At 48.2% G+C, this 27,551-nt stretch overlaps 1 protein-coding gene across 1 annotated transcript in view; it reads left to right on the top strand.

Moving 5' to 3' along the window:
* Positions 1 to 27,112, top strand: part of FLT1 (fms related receptor tyrosine kinase 1) — a 210,258-nt gene extending 183,146 nt beyond the window's left edge. Inside the window, 10 exon segments of the mRNA XM_056108631.1 lie at positions 1,521 to 1,677; positions 2,125 to 2,222; positions 2,991 to 3,113; positions 6,431 to 6,542; positions 8,027 to 8,126; positions 15,042 to 15,147; positions 16,034 to 16,176; positions 18,897 to 18,981; positions 19,884 to 19,978; positions 25,223 to 27,112. Of these exon segments, the coding sequence (XP_055964606.1) occupies positions 1,521 to 1,677; positions 2,125 to 2,222; positions 2,991 to 3,113; positions 6,431 to 6,542; positions 8,027 to 8,126; positions 15,042 to 15,147; positions 16,034 to 16,176; positions 18,897 to 18,981; positions 19,884 to 19,978; positions 25,223 to 25,421 (1,218 nt within the window). The 3' untranslated portion in view covers positions 25,422 to 27,112.
* The last annotated feature ends 439 nt before the right edge of the window (positions 27,113 to 27,551 follow it).

Raw genomic sequence — 27,551 nt, 5'->3', positions numbered from 1 at the left:
TTCCCATGCCTTGGCTGCTATGGGCGAGGAAGCGCTAAGTGCCCAGAGTGGAAGCGCTAAGTGCCCAGAGCCCCAGTCCTCAGATGTCAAGTGCCTAACGTTAGAGTTATCACCCGGGTCACTGGAAGCGAGGACCCTGTCTTGGGAGTTCCACACCAACACAAGGGACAGAGTTGTCCTTCCCATGGGCCCAATACAGAACAGCAAAGAGTCTTTCAGAAAAGGGGAATGGAGGCAAGCTAGGTAGGTGGTTTACCTTCAGATCTCATAATTAACAGAAATGCTTGACTACAGACCCGTTCAGGGCTAAAGAAAGCTCAATTAGGATCCAACTGTTTTTTTTTTGGGGGGGGTGAGGATTTTTTATTTATTTGAGGGTTACACTCAGCAACGCTCGGGGTTATTCCTTACTCTGTGCTCAGGGATCACTCCTGGCAGGCTCAGGGGACCTTATGGGATGCTGGGGATCAAACCCAGGTCAGACACGTGCAAGGCAAGCGCCCTACCCACTGTTCTATCTCTTTAACCTCCAACTGTTTGTTTTGAATGGAGGGAACTAAAGTATCTACACTCTCCCCTTCCCCAGGAAACCAGAGAAATGGCTGGTGACAGCCTTCTCTGGCATTCCTCTAGTCGATCATAGAGGATGTCCCAAGTTCTCCTGAGGATCTTTCCTACCACACATATTCTTTCCCAGGATAGAATGTGGCATGGAAAGTTGTTATGAACCCAGACCATACAGCCAAATTCAGGTTCCAGATCAGCCAATTAGTTGCTGTGTAGGACTTTGATTACTGTGAGTTCTCTTGTTAATCAAGAACTCCTTTATAAAATTGCTGAAGATGAGAAAACAGACCCAAGATTCTTAACATCCTGATTCATGTCGATAAGGGCCAAGCAGTACCAGCTATTACTGGTATTCCTTTCGCCACCAGAAATGCTGCTGAGAATCTGAATCCAGAGCAGAACAGGGGAGAGAGAGAGAGAGAGAGAGAGAGAGAGAGAGAGAGAGAGAGAGAGAGAGAGAGAGAGAGAGAGCGCTCAGTGGGTTGAGTGCAGGCCTGGGTCTGACCCCTGGCACTGATTAAACCCACAAGCACTGAATCAGGAGTACCCCATGCACTGCCATGAGCTATCCTCAAGCCCTAGGTTGGGGTGGCTCAAAAAACAAACAAAATTGATGAAATTGGAGAGATAGTCCAGCGGGTAAGGTGCTTGACTTGCACGCAACTAACCCAGTTTTGATCCCCAGTACCCCATAGGGTCCCCCCCAGCACTGCCAGGAGTGATCCCTGAGCACAGCGAGAAGGAAGTTCTGAGCATTGCTGGGTATGGCCCAAGAAACAAAAAATAAACAAACTGAGCAGACAGAGCACCAAGCGCCAGGCAGTTTCCTCTCCACTCTTGGGAATGACAGAAGGACCGTCTCCTGCTTCGGGCTAAGGCCAGGTCCCGGTGTCCCTGGCCTGGGGCTGCCCTGGAGTTCCCTTTCATCTGTTCCTTTTTTGGGTCTGTTAAAGGATGCGGCGTTACACCTGGAGCCCAAGAAGGAGAAGATGGAGCCAGATGGGGAGCAAGTGCAGAAACAAAGACTAGAGAGCGTCACCAGCAGCGAAAGCTTCGCAAGCTCTGGCTTCCAGGAAGAGAAAAGTCTGAGCGATGTGGAGGAAGAGGAGGGTAGGTATTAATTCCTTCCTGTCCTACAGTCTGAGATATTTTTACAGCATACTGTGCATCCCTGACATTTTTTTTCTTATTATCACCCTAATAAACATCCGTGGGAGATTCGCAGGGTAATGTCCTGGGGAGATAAGATTTGAATTAAGATTATTTAGAGAGTTACTAATTTTGACAGGGAACTGGGCAATTGTCTTTCCTCCTCGGGCCCATTTGTCTGAAGGGATTGTGCCCCGCCTCCACCCCCCCCCCCCCTTGCTGGGGTCAAATGGGCTGGAGGCCTGGAAAAATCTCAGATATTCATGTTGAAACTCAAAGGCTCTTGAACATGAACTCTGATCTACTTGTTGGTTTGTTTTATGTTTTGCTAACATTGTTCCAATAAACTGGGATTTGGTGGAATAACAAGAGCCATTACAAATAGTTATGGTTTTTAATGCTTTCCAGACCCCGATGATTTCTACAAGCAGCCCATCACGATGGAAGATCTGATTTCCTACAGTTTCCAAGTGGCCAGAGGCATGGAGTTTCTGTCTTCCAGAAAGGTCAGCCTTGCTCCTTAGCGATTTTCTCTCTAGCCAGACCTGGACGCGTGTCCACACGCAGAAGCAAACACACAGCTTGATTCAACCCCACCTCCCTGGCCAAAAAAGATGCGTTGGATAAGGGCACCTGGGTGTGATCCCCAACTGTGCAGGGTACCCCAAACATGACCAGGAGCAAGCACTGAGCCCACAGAAGTCCCTTCCCCCACCACAAGTAGGAGAGTAGCCCCTTCTCCCAGCATGGGCGGGCCCCGAACGCACTAATCCTCTCTTCCTCATATTGGCGTCTATCTATGACCTCACACCAAATGCCTGCACGGGTCCCCTGGGTGTCAGCCGCTCAGAGACTGATGAGTCTCGGCTGCCAGAGGGGAGAACCTCGTGTTGGAAACCGGACAGACCTGGCAGCCATTCCCACATTGCTCGCTGGCATGTCTTCAAAACTGGCCAGACTCTCGGAGGACTCAGCTCCCCAGGAGAGAGGCTATTAATAGAGCCGGGCCGCGCCCCCACTCAGCCCAGATGGAACACGGGCCCCTCTCAGCAGCTCAGGAGGCAGTGGGGTACATGCCAGGGTCCAGCTTCATTTCCCAAGACCCCGTCCTGCACAGCCAGGGGCCACGTACACCTCTGCGTGAAGGAGGATGTTGTCTGTCTATTGGGTACTCTGTGGGTGCTGGGAGGCTGGTGACAGCCTCAGCCACTGGGTGGGGGGAGTTGCTGGGGAGAACAGGGAGACACATCGATCCCGCCACTGTCCACCTGCAGTGCATCCATCGTGACCTGGCCGCGCGGAATATTCTTTTATCTGAGAACAATGTGGTGAAGATTTGCGACTTTGGCCTGGCCCGGGATATTTACAAGAACCCTGACTATGTGAGAAAAGGAGATGTAAGTGCGTTTGATGTGTATTTGATTCATCCAGGTCCCTCTCCCCTGCCTTCTCACCACAGACCAAAGGCCTTGGTAAATATTTACACTTCCTCATCCGTGCACCCCCCATGCCCCCACCCAAAAACCTCGTGCTTTCTGTGAAGACAAGCAGTGCAGATGGTTGCGTGTCCTGAGCCCTCACGTGGGCCTGGAAAAGCCTGTGTCACCAGATTTTTGTTCAGTGATTCTGCACAGCCAACCTGAGGGAGAGCCTCCAGGGCACCCCGTGCCACCTCCCCTGGGCCCCGTGGGAGTTGCGGTGCCGCTGCAGAGAACAGTCTGCACCCTTCCCCTCAAATAACCCGGATGATTGATTCCACAGGTGCCGCCGGCTCAGGAAAGGGTGGGGGAAGGCGCGGGCTTTATCTCCTGCAGGAGGAAGCCAGCTTACCTCCCTGTCTGCCTTCCATGCCTGGAACCTTCCTGCCCACTCACACCCGTGCCTCTTCCCTGCTTGTTTGTGGACACGGTGTTATTTTTCACTCTCGTGGATGACCTCCTGTGTCCTCTCTTCTGTGGCCAGTACCCGAGACTCACCCTGGGCTCTGCCATGAGTTCTCTGCAGTGGTTCTGGAACATTCCCCAACTTCCCCTGCTCACAAATCACCTGCAGAACTTGCTCCCCTCCCCACCCCCTCGGGATTCTCATCAAGTTCATCGCCAGCTCTCAGACTTTTCTCCTCCTCCTCCTCCTCCTCCTCCTCCTCCTCCTCCTCCTCCTCCTCCTCCTCCTCCTCTTCCTCCTCCTCCTCCTCTTCCTCCTCCTCCTCCTCCTCTTCCTCCTCCTCCTCCTCCTCTTCCTCCTTCTCCTCCTCCTCCTCCTCCTCTTCCTCCTCCTCCTCCTCTTCCTCCTCCTCCTCCTCCTCTTCCTCCTTCTCCTCCTCCTCCTCCTCCTCCTCCTTCCCACCCACCCAGTGGTGTTCAGGGCTTTCTGTTCACTCTGTGCTCAGGGATCACTCCTGGCAGGACTCAGGGCTAAATGGTACCAGACCAGACATCAAACCCAGGTCAGCCACATGGAAGGCAAGAGCCCTACCTGCTGCACTACTAGCTCTTCTTTTTTTTTTTTTTATTAAGACATCATAATTTATAAAGATTTTCATAGTTGAATTTCAGGTGTACAATGTCAAATACCAACCCATCACCAGTGTCAGCTTCCCTCCACCAGTGTCCCTGGGGTCCCTCTCACTCCTCAGCCTGCCTCCTCGACAAGCACATTTTTAACTTTGGTTGTTGTTTGGGTCTCGTGCAGAAAAGGTCCCCAATCCCTCACTCTGTTACCTCCCATCTGCCTCTTCTTACTTGCCTCCTCAGTTTCTTTCCTTCCCCCTTCTCGTTTCTATAATCTAGGGCCAAGAGTATTCTCTGTATCCCCCTCTTTGATACCCTGCCTTCCCTCATTTATACACCACAGATAAGTGAGATCATCTAATATTTGTCATTCTGACTCACTTAACAAGAGATCCTCAGACTTCCCTTATCTGCATCCTCTAGCAAATTTTTTTTTCTTTTTGGGTCACACCCAGCAATGTACAGGGGTTACTCTTGGCTCTGCACTCAGGAATTACTCCTGGCGGTGCTCAGGAGACCGTATGGGATGCTGGGACTCGAACCCAGGTCGGCCGCGTGCAAGGAAAACACCCTACCCACTGAGCTATGGTTCCAGCCCCTCTTGCAAGATTTTTACAACCCTAAAGTCTTTCTCATCTGAGGGCTGGACCACAACCATGCCAAAAACATCAGGATTGTCTGAGGGGAGGACCAATGTTGGTAGTTTCAGTTTGTGAAAGTCCAGGGTACTATCTACTTTGAGAACTGGTGGAGAAAGTCTTGGGCAAGGTTGCCCCCCAAATATCTGTTCTTTGAGAGCTCCTGTCCCACCATCTCATAAGCAGGGGAAGCCAATACACTTGTGTTATTTTCTGAGCTCTGATTCACAAAAATGACACCTTTCTAACTGCCCTTCATCCCGTCCTTTTGTCTTATCCATCCACCCATGTCCCTTTCTTTCTTGGGGGACTGAGGTGTTGGGCTACACCTGGCTCTGTGCTCAGGGACCACTCTCAGGGGTCCTCTGAGAACTGTAGTGCCACAAGTCAGCTGCGTGCAAGGCAAGTACCTTATGCTAATACTGTACCTGTGTCTCCTTCCATGTTTCCCTTCCCATGCCCCCTCTCCATCGCGTTCTCTAACATTCCATTATCCCGTCCTTGATTGGTTCCCATCCCTCTGAAGTCGCAGCTCCCGGTGCCTCTCTTTCTGGCATTGCAGCTTCCAGAAAGAGAATCAAGATTTGTCTGCATGCTTGAAACCGGACACTTGTTCTCCTCAGTCTAGAGCATTCTCTGCCCATGCTTGCTCCATCCATCAATGACCTTTTAGTTTTATATACTTATTTATTTATTGAATCACCATGAGATATATAGTTACAATGTTGCTAATGATTTTCAGTCCCATGATGCTCCAACACCCAACCCTTCACTAGTCATGTTTCCTGCCACCAGTGTCCCCAGTTTCCCTCCTGCTCCACCCCCGACCCCCAGCCTGCCTCCCTAGCAGACGCTTTTATACTCTCTCTTTCTCCCTCTCCTCCTTTTTTTTTCCTTCAAAGGACTGAGTTTAGCAGTACTGTTGCTGAAATGGTATTGAGCATATCTCTTTACTTCCTTTCGGTACTCAGTTCTTATCCAGAGTGATCATCTCCAATTATCATTGTCGTAGTGGTCTCTTCTCTGCCCTGACTGCACACCTCCCACCCCTTATGACAAGCTTCCTACCATGGATGAGTCCTTCTAGCCCTTTTTCCAACTGTTCTTGGGGATTATTCTCACGCTATGTTTTTCAATGTCCTGCAAATGAGTGCTATCGTTCTGTCTGTTCCTCTCCCTCCGACAGATTTTACTCATCATGATACTGTTCATGTCCATCCACATGAAAGCACATTTCATGACTTCATTTTCCTTTGTGACTTTGTGAACTCTGTCGTTTTGTAGGAGCATGCCCTCCAAACTGTTCCTCCTTTGAAAAGATGCTCAGAAAAGCATTTGTTTTCAGGAGGCCTCCTAATGCAGATTAGTCTTTTCCAAATCCCTGAAGTTGGGATGTCCCCAGCCCTCCCCATGTCGCCCAGCACAGCTGCCTCTCTCTGTGCTTGGAAACCCTGGCTGCTCAAGGAAATAACTTCCAGGGCTATCACAGAGGCAACTCAGTGGACACTTGCCATTGAATGTACTTTGCTTTCCTGTTCTGCTCAAGGCCCCTTTGCCCTTTCTTAGACTCGACTTCCCCTGAAGTGGATGGCTCCTGAGTCCATCTTTGACAAGATCTACAGCACAAAGAGTGACGTGTGGTCCTACGGGGTTCTCCTGTGGGAGATCTTCTCCCTGGGTAAGTCAGGGGAGGGGAGGAGAGGAGCGGGGTCAGCGGGAGGGAGTTTCAGTAGCCCAGAACCAATGGGCTGGGCACCCTCTTCCGCATGTCCTGGTGTTAGACACAGTTTTGCAGTCAGCAGCTAAAATGCTGATTGAGGAATGAGAAAATGAATCCGGAATGCTGGGCCATGTGTGGCTTGGTGAGGAATCCCAGGCCAGGCTCCTGGAGGGGATTTGCGGTCAGATCTCCTGAAATCTGCATTCAACTCCTGAAATCAACTTCAGTCCCTCTGGCTAGCCCCAGCTTCGGTCACTGCTGCCTTCTTCTGATTCCTCATCAAGCTCGAGTCCTGCTGCCATTCCCTCCTCCTGCCCTGCCTCTGAGGATCTCAGGAAAACTCCCTTCTGGGCCCCCACCACCCTCAAGGGAGGGCAGGGATGGGCGGCACAGATGGCATCTCAGTGCCAGCCAGCAGCAGGCACAGGTGGGCTAGACTACTTCTGCACTTATTTTGCTTCTGATAACACCCACCCCGGGTTGCCGCAGCCCTGCTGGGGGCCCAGTCTGCAGATTTGCCCAATTCCACAGCTGTGAGAGCCCCACTCAGACACACGGACGGATACTCTGAGGCCCCCTGCGTGCAGGGGCCAGCCAAGAGCCTTTCAGACTTTGCCAAACATTGACCTTTCCGAGCCAATAAAAGTCATCCAGTAACATCCCTGGTTTCCTGGAATGTGTAAAAATCATTCCCCTGCTTTCGATGACAGGCACCTGTTGCTTCCAGTCTTTGAAAGCAGTTTGGCCGCCACAATGGCCCCAGCTCTGTGCATCTCCCAGCTGCTTCCTACCAGCAGCAAAATCACTAGAAAGAATAAACGGATGCGGAGAGAGCCAGATCCGAAGCTAAGAACAAAGCAGATCGGGGGCCTCACTCAGCCCTACCACCCCACCCCTCAGACCTAGATCCCCCCCCTAAAAAATGGAGATTCCCCCCAAGAATTCTTTCTAGGGACTTCTTGGCTTGGGGTAGGACCAAGCCAGATGGGGATCCTGTACAGTGAAAGTGGCCAAGAAAAAGTGTTACCCTCTGGTCTACAGACCCTACATCCAGCTCAGGGCCCCTCACAAGTCCTGACACCCCTCAGTTCTCCTGAGAAATGTGTTCTCCTGAGAAATGGGTCCAGTTCAGCAGTATCCACAACGCACTAACCCAAAGAATGAGTCTCTAAATGTGGGGTGTCTTTAGAATTTCTTGTGGGAGAGGGGAAGGGATGTTTCTGGTTTACCCCTTTTCTCCAAGCCAGAGGATGTTAGTGGACACAGGTCCGGCCTGAGCACCCCCAAACCACCAACCATGGTCAGGGGCCAGGGGCTGCAGGTGTGTCTGTGGGTTTCTCTGCATGAAGATCCGCCCCCCAAACTCCTGGATTATCGCCTCATGCGCAGTGCCCTGCAGAACCCTGACAGGCTCTGTCTTCTCCCGGTGTTGCCCCACCCAGGAGGGTCCCCATACCCAGGTGTGCAGATGGACGAGGATTTCTGCAGCCGCCTCAAGGATGGCATGAGGATGCGGGCCCCTGAGTACGCCACTCCGGAAATGTGAGTCTCCACTTCCTCCGGACGCTCCCCAAAGCCCCCCTCAGGGAGGGGGTGTTGTGGGGGGTGCTTAGAAGAGGAAAGAGGCTCTCCTGCTCCTGGGGGGAGGATATGCTTCCCCTTTCCCTTGCTTCACCCTTGAGAACCCCATTTCCTCCCTTGAGCATGAACTTTTCAAGTCCTCTTGCTGGCATTTGGAGTTAGGAACCCGCACCAAGCTAACAGAACACCCCCAAAAAACTGTACACAAAGCCCTGTCCACACTCACTGAGCATCAGCTGGGTGTGACGCGGATTGAGGAGTCCCCCATCCTCACCGTAGGCTGGGAGAGACGGGCTGGGGTGCAGGACCAGAGAGGGGCATTTCCTGGCTGGATTCTTATCATACTTCACAGCAGGCTGAGGGCAAGGAGGATTCTTGTGGCATGTTTTAGAACTTGGCCTTTGAGATGCTGTTCCGTGGAGGACCTGTGCCCCACACTTCCCTCTCCAGGCACCCCTCCTCACGCTTTCTCTTCAGACATGGTCTGCTCTGGCTGTTTTTGCCTGAGTCCCAGGCAGGAATGTGATGACGCGGCAGTTCTGCGGGGCTGCTGACAAGACCGGCACCACCTTTCCTGCACCCCACCCACACAATGGGGTCCTGTCAGAAGCCCCGGCATGGCCTCTAGGGAGGAGTCAGAGGGAATGAAGGAAGTGTGGGGTTGGCCCGAGAGCAAGGCCACTGTCGTCTTGCTTCAGCATCTGGCGACAAGGATAGGTCAGAGGCAGGACGAGGACACGCCTCAAGCCCTTGAGAGGCGCTTGGGAGCAGCAGTTCTCCAGGGCCTGGGGACTAGGGAAGAATGGGGACAGGAGGCGACCCCGGCAAGGAGCAGGAGGTGCACCCTGACCCAGTGCACTACAGGCCTAGAGCAGATAGGCTGGAAGTGGGGGGTACTGCGAGCAGGACCTGGTCTAACATGAGACAACTTCGCACCTCACCATGTTCTAAGTATCTCTCCCAACCCCCTCCCCCAAACACAGACATTTAAAGTTCTCAGCTGCCTTTAAAAACTGACTCTACGGGGCTTTAGTGATAGCACAGTGGGTAGGGCATTTGTCTTGCATGCGGATGATCCGGGTTCAATTCCAAGCATCCCATATGGTCCCCCAAACGCCATCAGGAGTGATTCCTGACTGCAGAGCCAGGAGTAACCTCTGAGCATCGCCGGGTGTGACCCAAAAAGTAAATTAAATAAATAAATAAATAAAAACTGACTGTGGGGATGTGAAGAATGAAAGTGAGGGGATTTATCCTCCATCAGCAGCAAGCAGGAGAGACAGATCAGAAGCTTGCAGGCCTCTATGCGTTGGATCATGGGGTTGTTACGTTCACTTTATATTCTTCAGAACTCTGTCTTTAAGGGGGATAATACAGCAAGTAAGGCACTTGCCTTGCACAAGGAGTGATCCCTGAGTGCAGAGTCAGGAGTAAGCCCTGAGCATTGCTGGGTGTGGCCCTGAAAACAAAACAAAAAACAAACAAAAAAACATGCTCAAAATAGCCATTTACCCTACTTAGGTAAGGATCTGCTAACACAAAGCTTAGATTATAACCAAAACATGAGTATCTCCTGTAATTTGTTGAATATGGTCTAAAAGCTGAAAGCAGAATGTCAGGGCTGGAGAGATAGTACAGAAGGAAGGTACTTGCCATTCATGCAGCTAACCCAGTTTCAGTCCCTGGTCCCCTGGTCCCTAAGCACTGCGAGGAGTGATCTCTGAGCACAGAGACAGGAGTAAGCCCTGAGCACTGCTGGGTGTAGCCCCAAAATTTTCTAAAAAATGAAAACAACCACAACAAAGATAAGCAGAATCCCATAATTCAACAATTGAGAAGCAAGTTCTCTGAACCTGGGTCAGGCACTTGCAAGGCAGCCCTACCCACTGTGCTATCTCTCAGGCCCCTCTCACGCATTTAAAAGGCTCAGTGTTTCCTTCTTGTTTGTGCCTGGGTGAGGTGCCATGCCCAGTGTCAGAACTGTGGCACTTGAACATGGCCAGGGACTGTGCATTAAGGAGCTCGCTGGATAGCGTGGCCAGGAGGCTCTTCCCAGAGGCCCTCAGCCTGACTTGTTTCAAGAAACCAGTTGGGTGAGGCCCCACTGTGTCTCAGTATAACCTGTTTACTCAATGATGCTCCCATGAACCTTGCCCACTACCTGTTGTATCAGATGCAACGGAATGTTTTCACTTGGCTTTTGCTTTGGTGTTGGCCAAGATGATTTGCAATGAATTTTCTGCAAGAACTCAAAATCAGGAACCAGAAAGCCATAAGCCGCTCGTTTCGGGGGGAGGCCTGGTCAGGGCCCCGGGACCCCCCCACCTGCATAGCTGTTACGGGTGGGGATCAACCCGGGGCTCCCGGTGGATGAGCTCTGCCTGTTCTCTCCAGACTCTTTTCTCTCTGTCTGGATCATCTTTCTCATGGGGGCTCCCTTTACTAGACTGTTCCTGTGTGTATTGCATACTCTCACCACTCTCGTGAGGACGGAATATGGAAACATGAGGGCCGCAGAGAGTTTTTACCCAGTAAATTACCTATCTCAGAGACAGACACTTTTGCACCCATCAGTAAAGGAATAAAATGGCTAATCTTGCTTGAAATGAGACCCAGGATGTATCGAGCCCATTATTGGGCACAGACTGCTGGAAGAGGTCCCAAGACCCCATGTATGGGTCAGGAACACACGGACCAGTAGAGCCGAGGTCTGAGCTTCACTCTAAGCTCTGCCTGGGCAGGGAGCTGGTGCACTGCTGCCTCTTCCTGTGTTTCCCAGAGAGCAGGAGAGATCCCCGAACCCTCATCTCCTCAGCACATCCCAGTGCCTGACACCGGGTTGAGCCTAGGCCGTCACAGCCTTTGGAACTTAAATTTCAGCCCACCTGCCCAGTCGTGCAGATGAAGTTAAGGGTGGCTGGGAATATGAGTTATCTGCCCATGGGAAGGTGAGGCAGGAGAATTTGTGAATAAAACATGTGCTCTTTCATCCCTTAGTCCGAGATTTTGGGTTGCTTTGTTTGAAAGCAGAACCTGAATCCCCTCCCTGTGCTTTTGGGAACATTTGCCTCTGCTTGGCAGCACCACAGAGGTTGTCTGCAGGCCACAAGAGGCCACCAATCCCCTGGGTACTGAGAATTCCAACCTGGGGCTACATCTGAACAAGGCGACTCACTCACTGGGACCACATCGTTTTGCCTCAGATTTGTTTTTATTGAAAGTTTGGACTTGCTGGGGCCAGAGCTTTGGTACCGTGCACGGTATTTGCATTACACGCAGTGGCAGGGTTGGCATCCCATATGGTCCCCCAAGCACCGCCAGGAGTAAACCCTGAGCATTGCTGAGTATGGCCTAAAAACAAACAAAAAAGTTCGTTTTTGCTTTTATCAGCTTTGGCCAACAGCGAAAGACAATGAGCAAGACAGAGCCTGGCATCACTCATTATTCCCTGGCTCTTACCTGCTGTTGTTGAGAGGTTTGAGGTGAAGAAGCTCCTTGCAGATTTCAGTTCAAGGAAAAGCCTTCTAACTGAATTAAGGGCAGTGGGCCTCTGTCAAAGCTTGAGGCCCTGGGGCTTTGCCAGCAGTGACCCACTCCCTGTGGTACTTGAGAGTCAGCAGGGTCATACTTGGTGATGTTCAGATTGGGGGGAAGTGTGCTGGCTGTCATACTCAGGGCCTTACATGTACAAGGCATGTGCCTTACCCCCTTCAACTTGCTTTGTTTTTTAACTTCTGGTTTACAGGCATTGGATTGTTGTTTTTTTTTTTTCACCAGCCACCTGAAAGCTTAGTCCATTTCACTAATGAGAATCATGATAGAAACTTTGCACGTTAACTTTGTCTTTAATTTCACTGTTTCTCATTTACCCTGCGTTTTTTTCTTTTTTCTTTTATTTTTAATCTTACCTTTTTATTGTGTTGTTAGTTTCTGGTGCTGCTTGGGGCTTATTCCTGGCTCTGTACTCAGGAATCATTCCTGTCTGACTCAGGGGACCATGAGGTGTGGGGGATTGAACCCGGGTCAGAAAGGCAAGCACCCTACTGCTCTTGCCCCTAAGTTTTCTATATTGTTACTGCCTTTATTAGTCACCTTATGTTGACTGAACCAGAATTGGGGGCCGGAGAGTTAGTACAGCAAGTAGGGCGCTTGCCTTGCATGTAGCTGACCCGACTTTGATCTTCAGCATCCCATTTAGTCCCTTGAGCCCCACCAACAGTGATTTCTGAGCACAGCCAGGTGTGGCCCAAGATAAACAGATGAAAAGAAAGAGATAGCCATATCCTTCAGAGGTGCCTGGAGCTGTGTGCTCTGTGGAAGCAGCAGAGGGAGGAATGAGAATGCTTGGGAAGCAGAGTAAACTGCCCACGAGTTGCTTTAAATTTAATAGAATTATTAACTGCTAAACAATTATTTATTATTTATAATTAATTTTGTTTATTTAAGCATTTGATAGCACAGCAGTAGGGCGTTTGCCTTGCGCGCAGCCAGCCCGGCTGAGCCAGGTTCGATTCTTCTGCCCCTCTCGGAGAGTCCGGCAAGGTACCGAGAGGATCTCGCCCACACGGCAAAGCCTGGCAAGCTACCTGTGACGTATTCGATATGCCAAACACAGTAACAAGAAGTCTCACAATGGAGACGTTACTGGGCCCGCTCAAGCAAATCGATAAACAACAGGAGGACAGTGTTTGTTTGTGTTTGTTATTTAAGCATTCAACCATTTATTATTTAATTATTCATTAAGTATTTATGATTTATTAATTATTTGTTAATTTATTGTTAATTAATGTGATAACATGTGAATTTTACCTCGCCAAAAATTTTTTTTTAAATTTTGACCATCACCCAGTGGTGCTAGCTCTGCACTCAGGAATCGCTCCTGGTGGTGCTCAGGGAACCATGCCGGGGATCAGACCTGGGCTGGCTAAGTGCAAGGCAAGTACCCATGCACTTAGGGTGCTTTTACCCGTTGTATTGGCTGGAGCGATAGCACAGTGGGTAAGGCATTTGCCTTGCATGTGGCCAACAGGGCTGACCCAGGTTCGATTTGTCTGCCCCTCTCAGAGAGCCCAGCAAGCTACTGAGAGTATCTGGCCCACGCGGCAAAGCCTGGCAAGCTCCCCGTGACGTATTCGATATGCCAAACACAGTTACAACAAGTCTCACAATGGAGACATTACTGGGCCTCGCTCGAGCAAATCAATGAACAACGGGAGGACAGTGCTACAGTGAAGTGCTTCTATCTCTGTGGCCTTTAACTGAAAAATTTTTAAACCTAAAACAAGCAACCAAAAAAAGCCCCATCTGTTATTATACACTGTGTAGCACACTATGCTATTGAGAAATTCATACATAAAATGAATATTCTGTTAGTAAGACAAAATTACACATACACACACTCACACACACAGACACACACACATACACACACGCACAAGCCCCAAAGTGGCAAGGATGGTTGAATACAGGCATTTCCCAGGCCTTCCCCAGCAACATCCAAATCCCAGCTTTCCAAGGACAGCAAATCTCTAAGAATGGAGTTTCATTTCATTCCCAGTTTCCAAGGATCTAGTCACACATTATGCATTGTTAGGAACATGGTTGGAGAATTGTTGGGTTCTCTCTTTCCAGAAACCAGTCTGACTTCCATCAATATTTACTCAGAGAGTATTTACTCAGTGCTTATCCACCAGGCACTGGGCTAGCGCAGATGTTCACCAACGCCCACTCTTAATTTTGTTTGTTTTTCTTTTGGGGTCACACCCAGCAGTGCTCAGAACTTACTCCTGGCTCTGCATTCAGGAATCGTAACTGGTGGGCTCAGGAAATTATATGGTGTGCCAGGGATTGAACCTGGGTCAGACGCATGCAAGGCAAGTGCCCTACCCACTGCATGATCTCTCTGGCCTCTAGGCCTCCTCTTATTTGAATCACCTGAGAATTCTGAAATCCCTAGTATCTTCCTAGCCATGTGACTGGGGGCTGAACCACACCATGGCATCAGAATCAACTCAGGGAGACTCAGGCTTATTCGGTGGGAAGCTTCTTTAGGCTATTCAATGCAGCAGCCCTGGGAGCCACTAGCTAGGCATGGAGGGGCAGCTTGCCCGCCCGGTGTTTATATCATCTTTTGCCCCAGATCCATCCCAATCTAATTCCGAGTTTGATCCGGGAATCAGGGTTGTGTTTCAGTGGTACAGCATAAACCTTACATGTGTGAAGCCCTTCACCATAGATTCCCAAACACTCCCCTGAGTTCTGTACCCCTGGCCCTACCAAAAAAGATTTTTGACCTGACTCCCTCAATCTGCCTTTGTAGACATGTGTCCCACCACCAGCATGCCCAAACTGCATTTTGTGGGGAGTTGGTTTGTTTTGGAGCTCACCCCACAGTGCTCAGGGCTTATCTTGATTCTGAGCTCAAGTATCAATCCTGGCAGGACTCAGGGTACCACATGGGGTCCAACGGGTCAAACCTAGGTTGGCCATATACAGGGCAAGCACCTTACCCAATACGCTATCACTCTGGTCCCCCAAACAGCCTGTATGCTTCACAGCCAAGTATAAAAATGGGAGCAAATATTATGAACTACAAGAATCATCTTCTATTTTGCTTTGTTTTGGGGCCACACCCATAGATACTCAGGGTCTCACCTGAATCTTCTCCGATCACTCCAGTCAGTGCTTGGTGGTGGCAAGGGGCCGGGGGGCAATGGGGTGCTGTGATTCATACCTGGGTCTGTATACAAGGCAAGACAGAACCTGCTTTTCCGTCCCTCCATCCTCAGAACAATCATCTGATATATAAGGTTCCCCATCCCTCAGCTACTCTGTGGGGCAATGTAGTCAGCTCTCAATTTTTCTTTTACCCCATAGCTACCAGATTATGCTGGACTGCTGGCACAAAGATCCAAAGGAAAGGCCAAGGTTTGCAGAACTTGTGGAAAAACTGGGTGATTTACTTCAAGCAAATGTACAACAGGTAACACTACATTTATCTAGAATGAACCGAAGGCCATCTTTGAATGTATGTCAAAGGGAAGGTTATCTATTTTTTTTATATTTCTTGTTTGTTTTGGGGCCATACCGATGCTCAAGGTTTACTCCTGACTTTCAATTCAGGGATCACTCTTGGTGGGCTTGGGGGACCATAAGAGGTGCCAAGGATTGAACCCGGGTCAGCTGCAAGCACCCTACCCACTGTCCCATTGTTCCAGCCCTACTGTTTTAATAGTTACTACCAGGACAGCTACAATTAGGGGCTGGAGCACCTTGCACGTGGCTGAACCGGGTTTGACCCCTGAGCAACACCGGGTATGACCCCCCCCAATAAATAAAAACAGTCATTATAAACAAACGTATCAAGTGGGGAGGAAGAAGAGAACAGAAGTAATGGGTTAACAGGCATCAGGGCTTCAGTTATATTGGTGATATGAATGGTATAGGAGCCATATACCCAAAACACAGATTCAATAGAACTGAAGACATGAGATCTACGTGACAACCACTGGAACTTTGCAATGTGCCTGTCAAGTTGACAAGTGGGGGTGGAGTGGGGGTTGGGATGGGAAGGGAATCTAGGAACATGTGGAGAGAAATTGACATTGGTGGAGGGATTAATGTTGAATTATTGTATATCTAAAACTCAACTATCAGTAACTTTGTAAAACATTGCTCTTTTTTAATTAAAAAATAAAATAAAATTTGGTAAAAAAAAAAACCAACCTCAAAAATACATACGTGTGCACAGAATTATCTTTCCTGAATACAACCAAGATTGTATTAGAAGTGACATAGTGGAAGCTCATATGACAATTCACAGAAATAGATTTAAGTAGAAATTGTGCAATCTTTCCTTGGTCTTCCAGGATGGTAAAGATTACATTCCGCTAAATGCCATACTGACCGGAAATAGTGGGTTTACTTACTCAACTCCTGCCTTCTCTGAGGACTTCTTCAAGGAAGATACTTCAACTCCAAAGTTTAATCCAGAAAGTTCTGATGATGTTAGGTAAGGTCTTTTCTTCCCCAACTTTCCTTTGCATACTTTTGAGACATACAATGCCTGCTTCCTGCTTTACATTTCCCACTATACTCCATGTTTTTCTTTGCTTTTTACTCAACCTTTTCAAAGGGGGTGTTAAGAAGATGATACTTTATTTCCAAATACTTTGGTCTACAAGGATTCCAAAAACCTATGAGTCATCTTACAAGTATTCCTACATAATCACACCAAAAATATCACATGAGGGGCCAAAAAGGTAGGACAGCGGTACGGGCCAACCTATGTTCGTTCCCCAATACCACATATAGTCCCCTGAACCCTACCAGTAGTGATCCCAAATTACAGAAACAGGAATAAGTCCTGAACACTGCTGAATGTAGTCCAAAAACCAAAAAATGAAAAAAAATCACATGAAAGAAATAGATGATGATTCCATATATTGTCAAATATTCAAATTTCCTAATTTCCCTTAGACATCTTCCATCATACTTTCTTAAAAATCAGAATACAAGGCTGGGGAAATAGAACAGCAGACACGACAACACTGGCCTTGCATTCAGCCCAGCTGGGTTTGATCCCTGGAACCACATATAGTCCTCTGAGCCCTGCCAGGAGTAATCACTAAGCACAGAGCCAAGAGTAAGCCCTGAGCACCTCTGTGTGTGGCAAAAAAATTAATCCTAATTTTTTTACAGCTAAGTAATACATTGTACTTTTTCCCGTATCTTTAGTCATCCACAAGGATATTCCGTCCATCTTTTTTTTCTTCCTAATACTATTGACTTCATCATGAGATCTAAACAACCAAAAAAAACCAAAAAAACAGACTAGATTTTTTTCCCCCTTTCCTAAGAAACTAGTGTCTCTCTCCTCACTGTGGAGAAGATTGGAGAGGGGAGAAAGGAAAGCCATTTGAGCTGGGAGAAGTGTATTCAGTACTAATTTAGGCTCTGGTGCACCCAAGTACAGTGGCCTCTCAGACAATGCCTGTGGTCTGTACTAGATTCTTTGCATATGTCAACTCCTTTCATGCTCAAAATAATCCTATGAAATCAATTATTTTTCTTGTTGTACAAATACGAGCCTTAAGGTTCCATGGAGAAGAGCTTGCCAAAATCACTTGGCTAGGAACTGATTAGATCTAAGTAGGCGTTCTGACACTCTCTCCATTCTGATGATGTTTGGACACATGAAGGACCTTCACACTATCCTGTGAGCCTCCAAGCATCTTTATCTGTAGTAGGCACAACCTGAAGCTTTAGACTTCCTTTCAGCCAGACTTGGCAAGTGGCCAGGGAGGGCTGGGGAAGCTCTCAGCACTCTGCAGAAGTCGATACTCATCTTGAACTGGCAGAGAAGCCCTGAGTCCAGCCCAGATTTGTGGTCAGGGCTTTGCTGAGGAGTGGCAACTTTCAAGCCATACAACTGGCCTTCAAGGCTGACACAGATGAGTCACTCTATTATCTTTTTCAGATGAGAAAACAAGCTTGGATCAAATAGATTACTAGAGCCTTTCGGGGGACAGGGTCAGAGGTGAGGCAGAGAATAACGGGTTCTTTCCAGTACATTGCTTAGATATATGCCCAATAAGGAGCTTGCTTTAAAAAAAAAAAGATGGGGCCTTTTGGATGGTGATGGTATCAGACCAAGAAATTCAATCAATAGGTGAATTTGCTTTATGAGTAACTATCGTATCTCTGATGGCTTCTCCCAATTGATCATTAAAAAAGGTCAATAGGGGCTGGAGCCATAGCACAGCAGGTAGGGCATTTGCCTTGCATGCAGCTGACCTGGGTTCGATTCCCAGCATCTCATATGGTCCCCTGTGCACTGCCAGGAGTGATTCCTGAATGCAGAGCCAGGAGGAACCCCTGAGCATTGCCAGGTGTGACCCAAAACGCAAAAAAAAAAAAGGTCAATAGGTTGTTCCTGGGAAATCACACTGGTATCAGCCAGTTCCCCCAATCTGTAACTACAGAGCAGTATATACAAGATGGCTTCAAGTGTACAACTCTGCTATTGAATCAACTGTGTGAGCTTGTCAGATCATTTCATTTATTACCTCCCATCTTTTAGCAAGTAAGCTACTACAAGGAATCAAATCCATTGTTTATTTCTGCTGTTAAAAGGGTGCTTAGACCAGACTATGCTTCTGTAGGCCTGATGTTTCTTGATTCTGCAAGGCACCAGAGGCTGATCGACTGCTGAGTCTCTTAAGGATCTCTGAGATTTTGCTTGAAATTATGCAGCACAACAATCAGGAAAGGAAGTGTTTTACTGTTAGGACTCCTAGAGGAACCCAACAGAATGTCAGCCTTCTAAGGAATTAGGTGACCTCCTGGTCTTATACATCTTAGCTGAGAAATGACGGGGAAGCGGAGCTTGAGTCTGGCGCCTTAGCACAGCGGGTAGGGCATTTGCCTTGCAAGCAGCCAACATGGCCGACCCGAGTTTGATTCCTCTGCCCCTCTCGGAGAGCCCGGCAAGCTACCGAGAGGATCTCGCCCACACGGCAAAGTCTGGCAAGCTACCCGTGACGTATTCGATATGCCAAACACAGTAACAACAAGTCTCAAAATGGAGATGTTACTGGGCCCGCTCGAGCAAATCGATGAACAACGGGAAGACAGTGACAGTGACAGCTGAGAAATGATACTATGGTTTCTTCACTATTGGGCGTTGGATGCATTTTCTTGTACAGAATAATTTCTCCTCTTTTTCCTTAGATATGTAAATGCTTTCAACTTCATGAGCGTGGAAAGAATCAAAACCTTTGAGGAACTCTCGCCAAAGGTCACCTCCATGCTTGATGTAAGTAGCAGAATGAACTCATTGCCAGAGTCCATTCAAACACAGTTCCTGAATCCCAGTAGCTCTCAGTCATCAGTGGTGACTGGCTTGGTGTCTCACTAACTAACCACTAGCTAATGCTGTGTGAATGTGAAAGAAAGATTCCAGAGCTGAAGGTGAGCCTGCACTCACTCCAGGTCCAAGTACTTGCCTGATCATAACTTAGTCCTTTAGGAAACCACACCATGTTTTGTAAGAGTTTCAAAGAGTCTTGGGTCTCTGTAATGGAAGCTTCCTTTCAGAATAACTGAGAAATTCAGATATGAGTGAGGGGCTGGGCCTGTGTGGCAGGATAAAAGCTTTCTTTGGAGTGCAGCCTCAAGATCCTGAAATTGCTTCCCATGAGAATTCTAGAGGCTGAGCCGCTGCGTCCCTGCCATCTGCTATACAGCCTGACAAGCAGAAGGCCTCAACCAGCTGTTCCTTTAGAACCCTGGGACACAAGGTCAAAATCAGCAGTGGGGGAGAATGTGCACCTCTGCTCACTCAGATATGGACACCCCATGGAGGCTGGAGTTCCCTCGGTATTTTCATCTTGGCCACCCGAAAACATACCCAAGAGCCAGTAGTCAACTGCCAAAATTAATTTCAATATGTTTATGGAGTCATTTGCATCAAGTTTTGTATGAAACATTTTCTGTAGGTCTCCCTTTCGTTTAATCTTTATCTTGAGGAGGAAAGGCAAGGATACCTTGGAATCATGGGGGACAGGTATTTCTTGGAGTCAATTCTATAATTGCTGATGTGGAGAAAATGTCTTGTTGAAACAAGCAGCTTTGTGGAAGGAGTGTGCTCCCCAAGCAGACTGGGGGTGGTGGAGCCCGTGGGTCAAACAGGAAGTCTAAGTTCTTCCTTCTCTCCAGGATTACCGGATGGACCACGGCACCCTGCTGGCCTCGCCCTTGCTGAAGCGCTTCACCTGGACTGAGAGCAAACCCAAGTCCTCGCTCAAGTTTGAGTAAGGAAGCCGCTATGTCTCCTGTGACCCACTGATGGGAGGGTGCAAGGGAAGGTGGGGAAGACTTCATGGAAAGGCTCTTCCTTCATGGGGAGACTTCAGGGCTCTTGGTCAGACTGAACTCTAGTGTCCAGAAAAGCACAGAGACAGAATTTTATTTTTATTTTTTTATTAGTGAAACACCATGAGGTACAGTTGTAGATTTACAATTTTTTTGTGCTTGGGTTTCGATTATACAATGATCAAATACCCATCCCTCCACCAGTACCCATTTTCCACCACCATGGATAATATGGATAATATCCCTCCCACCCCCGTCCCCCTCATCCCACCCTGCCTCTGTGGCAGGGCATTCCCTTTTGTTCTCTCTCTCCTTTTGGGTGTTGTAGTCTGCAAAAGAGGCATTGAGTGGCAAACATGTTCAGTCCATAGTCTACTTTTGACATGCATCTCCCCTCCTGGGAGGATCCTCCAAACACCCTTTATTTGGTGCTCCCTTCTCTATCTGAGCTGCCCTTTCGCCTAGAATACCCGGCTGGCCTCTAAGCTATGGAGTAATCCTCCTGGTGCTGATCTCAGCTATTCTTGGGTATTAACCTCATATTTTGTTACTTTATATCCCCTGGATGAATGCAGTCTTTCTATGTATATCCCTCTCTTTCTGACTCATTTCGCTTAGCATGATACTTTCCATGTTGTACCACTTGTATGTAAATTTCATGACTTCATCTTTTCTAACAGCTACATAGTATTCCATTGTGTGGATGTACCAAAGTTTGTTTAACCAGTCATCTGTTCTTGGGCATTCAGGTTTCTTCCAGTTTCTGGCTATTGCAATGAACAAACAAGTGCAGATGTCACTTCGACTACACATTTTTGCCTCTCTGGGATATATTCCCAGGAGTGGTATTGCTGGGTCAAATGGGAGCTCAATTTCTAATTTTTTGAGAATCGTCCATACTGTTTTCCAGAAGGGCTGAACCAGTCAACATTCCCACCAACAGTGAAGGAGTGAGGGACAGAATCTTAAAGAGAGATGAACATGGAGATCTCTGAGCACAGAGCCGGGAAGGAAGATTGAAGTTTAAGAAAATTTAGCAAGGACAGGCCAGTGCAACCCATGAAGCATGTGGCTCTGTGGAAAGGAACTGCGTGTGCCTATCAGTCAACAGGGAGACTGCTCATGGGAGCAGGAAGACCGAGCTTGGCCATTGCTATAAGCCCAAGCCAGCCACTTTTACCAGGGCCTAAGACATGCCATCCTGGCCGTGCCCTTCTGAGTGAAGGCTCCTGCTGTAGTCCACACACCATCAACAACAGTCACTGGCAGTGACTGGCACCCAGTTTACTGTCCACTGGCCCTGAGTTTCATTTTCGGCACCGCAGGCTTCTCCAGACTTGGAAATAGTACAGGCACTCTTACACAGTCCTCTTCTACTTTGCTGATGCCCAGAACGTACAATTTCATAGGGAGAGAAATTAGAGCAGTGGTTATCTATGGCTGGAGATGAAGAATGGGAAGAGGAGTGATTGGCTTAATAATAGGGATTTGGCGGGGTGGGGGAGAATGATAAAATCATTTGAAAACTGATTGTGGTGTCGGTGTGTCATCTAAGGATATACTAGAATCCACTGACCTGCATAATTTTAATTGGTGAGTTATAAATCATTTCTTTCAAATCATTTGAGTACATTGCAAATGATCTTTCAAGAGGAGGCACAGCACAGTAAGTAGAGTGCTTGCCCTACAAGCAGCTTATCTGGGTTCAACCCCTGGCACCCCACAAAATTCCAAGTACCACCGAGAGTGATCCCTGAGCACAGAGCCAGGAGTAAGCCCTGAGCATTGCAGGTGTGGCCCCAAAACAAAAAGCAATCAATCCCCTCCAGAAAGATCTCTTCATAAAACTGTCATGAAAAAACAAACAGGACAAGAGAGGTGGTCCAGGAGTTAAGGTGCTTTCTTTCCTTACATGGGGTAAAAGTGGTTTGTTCTCCAGCACCGCATTGCGGGGTATAGCCCTGTTACACCACCAGGGGGACCTGGGGATCCCCACATCATTCGGCCCTTGCCTGAACCAAAGGCCTGTCTGTCCTGGAAGGAGCCCCAGGCACCTGAGCAATGCTGAGAAACCCAACAGACCAACCAATAAAACTCGCACCAGGGCTAGGCAACATGTTCAAGCTGTGAAACTTGCAGGAGCCCTGGATTCGATCTCTTTGTACAAAAGAGAAACTACCAAACATCACAGCACAGGCTGTATAGTTTTCTGACCTGACATAAACCAAAAGATGACAACAGATGCCCACCGCCCTCCCAGTGCTGTATTTAAAACTGCTTGTTGCTCTTTAATTAAAAAAAAATAATAGTAATTTTTAAAAAGCCTGTTCATCAGGGGCTGGAGCAGTAGTGCAGCAGGTAGGAATCCAACCCAGGTTGGATCCCTGGCACCCCATATGGTCCCCTGAGTATCACCAGGAGTGATCCCTGAGCACAGAGCCAGGAGTAAACCCTCTTTCTTAGCCTCAAACTGCTTGCATGCTCTGGGGTTCCTTTCTTCACAGACATCTAGCTAAGAGCAGCACTTATGTTCCAAAGTATTCTGAGAGAGGGAACAAAAGAATGTAGCATCCGGCTTTCTCCCTCATCCACTAGCTCCCTCCCTTCGTACTGCCACCCAGCATAGTGCGAACACCGTGTTCATGTTAAAAGAACTAACCTGCAGGTGTGTGCAAGCATTTCTATTCTTTCATGTTTTACTCACAGTTGATGAGCAGGGTTGGTTTGTTTGGGGCTGGGGTGGGGGGGTGCACCTAGCAGTGCTCAGGGTTTACTCCTGGCTCTGTGCTCAGAGCAATCCTCCTGGACTACTGTCCTTGGGTTTTAGTCTCATATTATGTTTATATTCCACAAATGAGTGCAATCATTCTATTTGTCCCTCCCTTTCTGACTCATTTCACTTAGCATGATACTCTCCAAGCACATCCACTTGTAAAGCAAATTTCATGATTTCTTTCCTAACAGCGGGTAGGGCGTTCGCCTTACAAGCGGCCAACATGGCCGACCCGAGTTCGATTCCTCCGCCCCTCTCGGAGAGCCCGGCAAGCTACCGGGAGTATTCGATATGCCAGACACAGTAACAACAAAGTCTCCAATGGAGACGTTACTGGGCCCGCTCGAGCAAATCGACGATCAACGGGAGGGCCTTTACCTTTTACCTTACCTTAACATCTGCATAGTATTCCATTGTGTAGATGTATCAAAGTTTCCTTAACCAGTCATCTGTTCTCGGGCACTCTGGTTGTTTCCAGATTCTGGCTATTGTGAATAGTGCTGCAATGAACATACAGTGTAGATGTCATTTCTACTTGCACCCCCAGGATATATTCCCAGAAGTAGTATTGCTGGGTCATATGGAAGCTCTAGTTTTTTGAGGAATGCCCATATTGTTTTCCAGAAATGCTGGACCAGTTGGCATTCCCACCAACAACGAGAGTCTCTTTATTCCCACATCTGCACCAGCACTGGTTATTCTTGTTCTTTTTGATGTGTGCCAGTCTGTGGTATAAGATAGCTCATTGTTGCTTTGATTTGCCTCTCCCTGATGATTAATGATGTAGATGTAGATGATTAGTGATGTGCCTTTTGGCCATTTGTATTTCTTGAGGAAGTTTCTGTTCATTTCTTCTCCCCATTTTTTGATGAAGTTGGAGGTTTTCTTGTACAGTTCTAGTACTGTCATGTATATCCTGGATATTAACCCCTTACCTGATGGGTACTGGGTAAATAATTTCTTTCATTCCATAGGCTGTCTCTGTGTTTTGGTCATTATTTCTTTTGAGGTACCTTGCACATGGTTGACCCAGGTTATATCCCTGGTACCATATATGGTACCCCAAACCCTGCGAGGAGTGATTCCTGAGCACAAAGCCCGGAGTAAGCCCTGAGCAATGCCAGGCATGGGCCCAAAAGCAAGCAAGCAAACAAACCTGATGGCCCCAAAGTAGCTTCGTCTTCCTCATGTATCTGCTCTAGGGTTGGTCGTACACGTAGAGCCCAGAAATCTCTTCCTCTGATCATCTACAGCCTCCTGACTTGCTTTCTCTTCTAGAACACAGAGACCAAATCACTCTAAGCTTTTATCAGGAAGCTGTTTTCTGAGATTTGGAACAAATGGACTGCAAACTTGCTAGCTTAAAACAGAGTTATTCTCTTGGTTCTGGAATCCAAATCAAGAAGTCCTTCATTTCATCAATCTATTTTTCCTAATGGGGGAGATGGGGAGAGAGTGGGCTCCCAAGTAGTGCTTGAAAGTTCCCAGGGCCACCCTGGTGACACTTGGCCAATTTGGTGGGATGGCTCAATGCTGGGGCCACCAGAACTGTGGGGGGTTGGGGAAGGGTGGAGCAAGAGATATCAAACATCAGACTTGGTTCCTGTACATGCAAGACAAGTATCCCTACCCCTGAGCTGTTTTCCCAGCCCAAGTACTCCCCCCCCCCCCCCCCCACACACACACACAGACATATATTTTGGCCACTCCAGAGGTGCTGGTAATCAAACCCCTTGATCATTTCCCAACCTTGTGTTTTGGTTTTTTTTTTTTTTTGCTTTTTGGGTCACACCTGGCAATGCACAGGTGTTATTCCTGGCTCATGCACTCAGGAATTACTCCTGGCAGTGCTCAGGGGACCATATGGGATGCTGGGACTCGAACCCAGGTCGGCCTCGTGCAAGGCAAACACCCTACCCGCTGTGCTATAGCTCCAGTCCCTAACCTTTTGTTTTTAATTTTTTAAAGATTATTGTTGTTGTTTGATTGGGAGGCCACATCCACGGGTGCTCAGGGCTTTCTCCTGGCTGTACTTAGGGATCACTCCTAGTAGGACTCAGGGGACTATATGTGATACCAGAGATTGAACCAGGCCCAGCCACAGGAAAGGCAAGAGCCTTAACCCCTGTACCATCTCTCCAGCCTCAGTAAGTGACATTTTCCAGCCTACCCAAGTCTTGGAGTTGATTTCCACCTAGAATTCGGGGCTGGCATGATCCTCCCTGCCAGCAGCCCAGGAGTATCAGGCTGTGGACAGGGGACCTACTCAGAAACGGAGATGGGAACCCGTGGCTGCCAACTCTAGGGCAGTTCTCAATAAATGGCCTGCAAACTAAGAGTGGAATCTAGGGTTTACTTTTTAAGAAACCAATGTCAAACCACAGTTGACCTTCTTTCCACTATTCTCTAGCTTGAGAGTGACCAGCAAGAGCAAGGAGTCTGGACTTTCTGACCTCACCAGGCCTCCTCCCTGCCATGCCAGCTGTGGGCACATCCAGAAAGACCATCGCAGATTCACCTACGACAACTCAGAGCTGGAGAAGATCCCATGCTGTTCTCCTCCCCCAGACTACAACTCGGTGGTCTTATATTCCACCCCACCTGTCTAGAGTGTGACACACACAGCCTTACTTCTAGAACCACGTGTGTAGTTATACCCCAGAAAACTAGCTTCCGCCAGTATTATACATATATCAAATTCACACCTTTCCCTATCCACAGCAGTATTTTCCCCTTTTGACTAACAAGAATGTAACCCCAGATAAATCGTGACAAGTGAGGAATACTACTGCCAAACCCTCCCGTGACTGCCAAACTCCTCTCGAGACAGCTTTTCAAAGGACTGCCCTCCTCCTACTCTAGAGTGCTCAGGTAGTGGGTCTGGTGGGGGGTGGGGGGGAACTCAGGAGGTGTACCCGGTCACGTGGTGCAGTGTGGGCTCCATGGAGCCTAGGCTGTCGCCCTAGACCCAGCAGCTGCCACAGCCAAGTCTGCTGTCTCTAGTGGACAAGGGCATCACAGGAAAGGAAAATGAGGAGGGGAGAGAGACGAGGGAAACAGCCAGTGCAGGAGGAAGAACTTGAGCCAGACACAAGCATAGGGAGTGGGAGAGGGATGTGATAGCAGCAATGCTTCTCCAGGGGCTGCCACACACTCTCCCAACCCAGCTCCCTTTGAGAACCCAGCCGTGGAGCAGACAGCAAAGAAGGACAGGGGGACATTTTAAGGCACATTGAGATGCCAAAGTTTTAAAACTTTGTCCACAGGGCTAGGTCTGTCCCCACTGCTACACTTGGCACATTTTTGTTGTTTTGTTTGCATTCTAGCACTGGGGCGATGCTCGAGTCTCAGCCTGCACAGCTGGGTCTTCTAGCAAAAAACACTGGAATCTTACCGTGAGCTAAGTTGGGGCCATGTGGTGGCCTGACACTGGGCATACTGTGCATTGTGAGATGACTGGAAGTAGTTCTGTCTGTTAGGAGTATCTGTGGGGCTTAAATCCACTTTCAGACACAATGCCAGAATCTGATTATTCATGTAAAGATGCCTAACTCAGTTTCTTCTATTAGCCTGTATCATAGTTATAAAAGGAAGCCGAAAATAGAAATGCTATCATGCAAAAGGATTTCAGTGAAACTAGGAAAGACAGAATTTAGGAATTTGAAAGGAAAGATAAGAGGAAAATATGATATAAGATTTATTATTAAATCTCCATACCTACCAGACCAACTCTGAAACATTTGGGGCTGAACAAGGCATAGGAAGCCAATCTGATTTTCTTTTCACGTAAGAGGAGTCTCTAATTGCATGTTAGACTCCTGGAAGGAAAGGGAAGAACACCAACCAATGTTTGATTAAGCACTTTATGCTCCTTTGAGAAGAAATAAAGGTGGTATGTATGTGATTTATGTCCTAATTGGGACTCAGGATATGAGTGTTGAGCCAACATTCAGAGAAAAGCCTCTTTTCCTCTGATTTGGACTGGGCATTATGTCCAAGGATGATGGAAACTGGAAGACAGGGTACAGAGTGCCTACTCTGGTGTAAAGACCCCTGTGCCCTGGACCCCAACGGGTTCTTCGATGCACTTAGAATGTCTGCCTCTCTGAAGTCACTGACAAAGTGAATTGCTGCTTCTGGTGGAGAAAGTCTAGGCTTCCCTTCATATGTGTAATGGAACTAACTCTAAAGTCTGTGACAGAATAGAAGAATCATTTGGAAGTTTCTTTGTATGAAGAGATGGGAGAGCCAGCAGATCCCAAATGAGATAGTGGGTGCTTCAGTGTGTGTGTGGGGGGGGGGGGGGTACAGGGGAGTACTGAGGGGGTGGACCTGCTGCAGTTGTCAGGCCTCTTTGACCAAGAGCCACCAAGTACCACCAACCAGGTCAGAGCTAGTAAAGAAAAGCTTTGTTCTTCACATACCCATACAAGCACACATTACCCCTGGAAGTACAGAATAATCAGGTAAGCAGACACAGAGGGAGGCCTCCATGCATTCTCTTCTACCTTTCAAATCAGAAAAGGCGCAAGCCACCAGTGATGACAAAAAACCCTAGCTGTATGTAAATGTCTAATTTCAGTCATCTTAATTCTTAAGAGACCTTAGAGATACCACCTTTCTAAATTTTGGGGGAGGGGGCATACCCAGCTGTCTCAGGGGTTACTCCTGGCTCTGCACTCAGGGATCACTCCTGGCAATGCTCGGAGGACCATATGGGGTGTGGAGGTTGAAGCCAG

Source organism: Sorex fumeus, unplaced genomic scaffold, assembly GCF_029834395.1.
Source record: "Sorex fumeus unplaced genomic scaffold, SorFum_2.1 ptg000008l, whole genome shotgun sequence".
Taxonomy (NCBI): domain Eukaryota; kingdom Metazoa; phylum Chordata; class Mammalia; order Eulipotyphla; family Soricidae; genus Sorex; species Sorex fumeus.
This window is presented reverse-complemented; position numbering and strand designations above follow the sequence as displayed.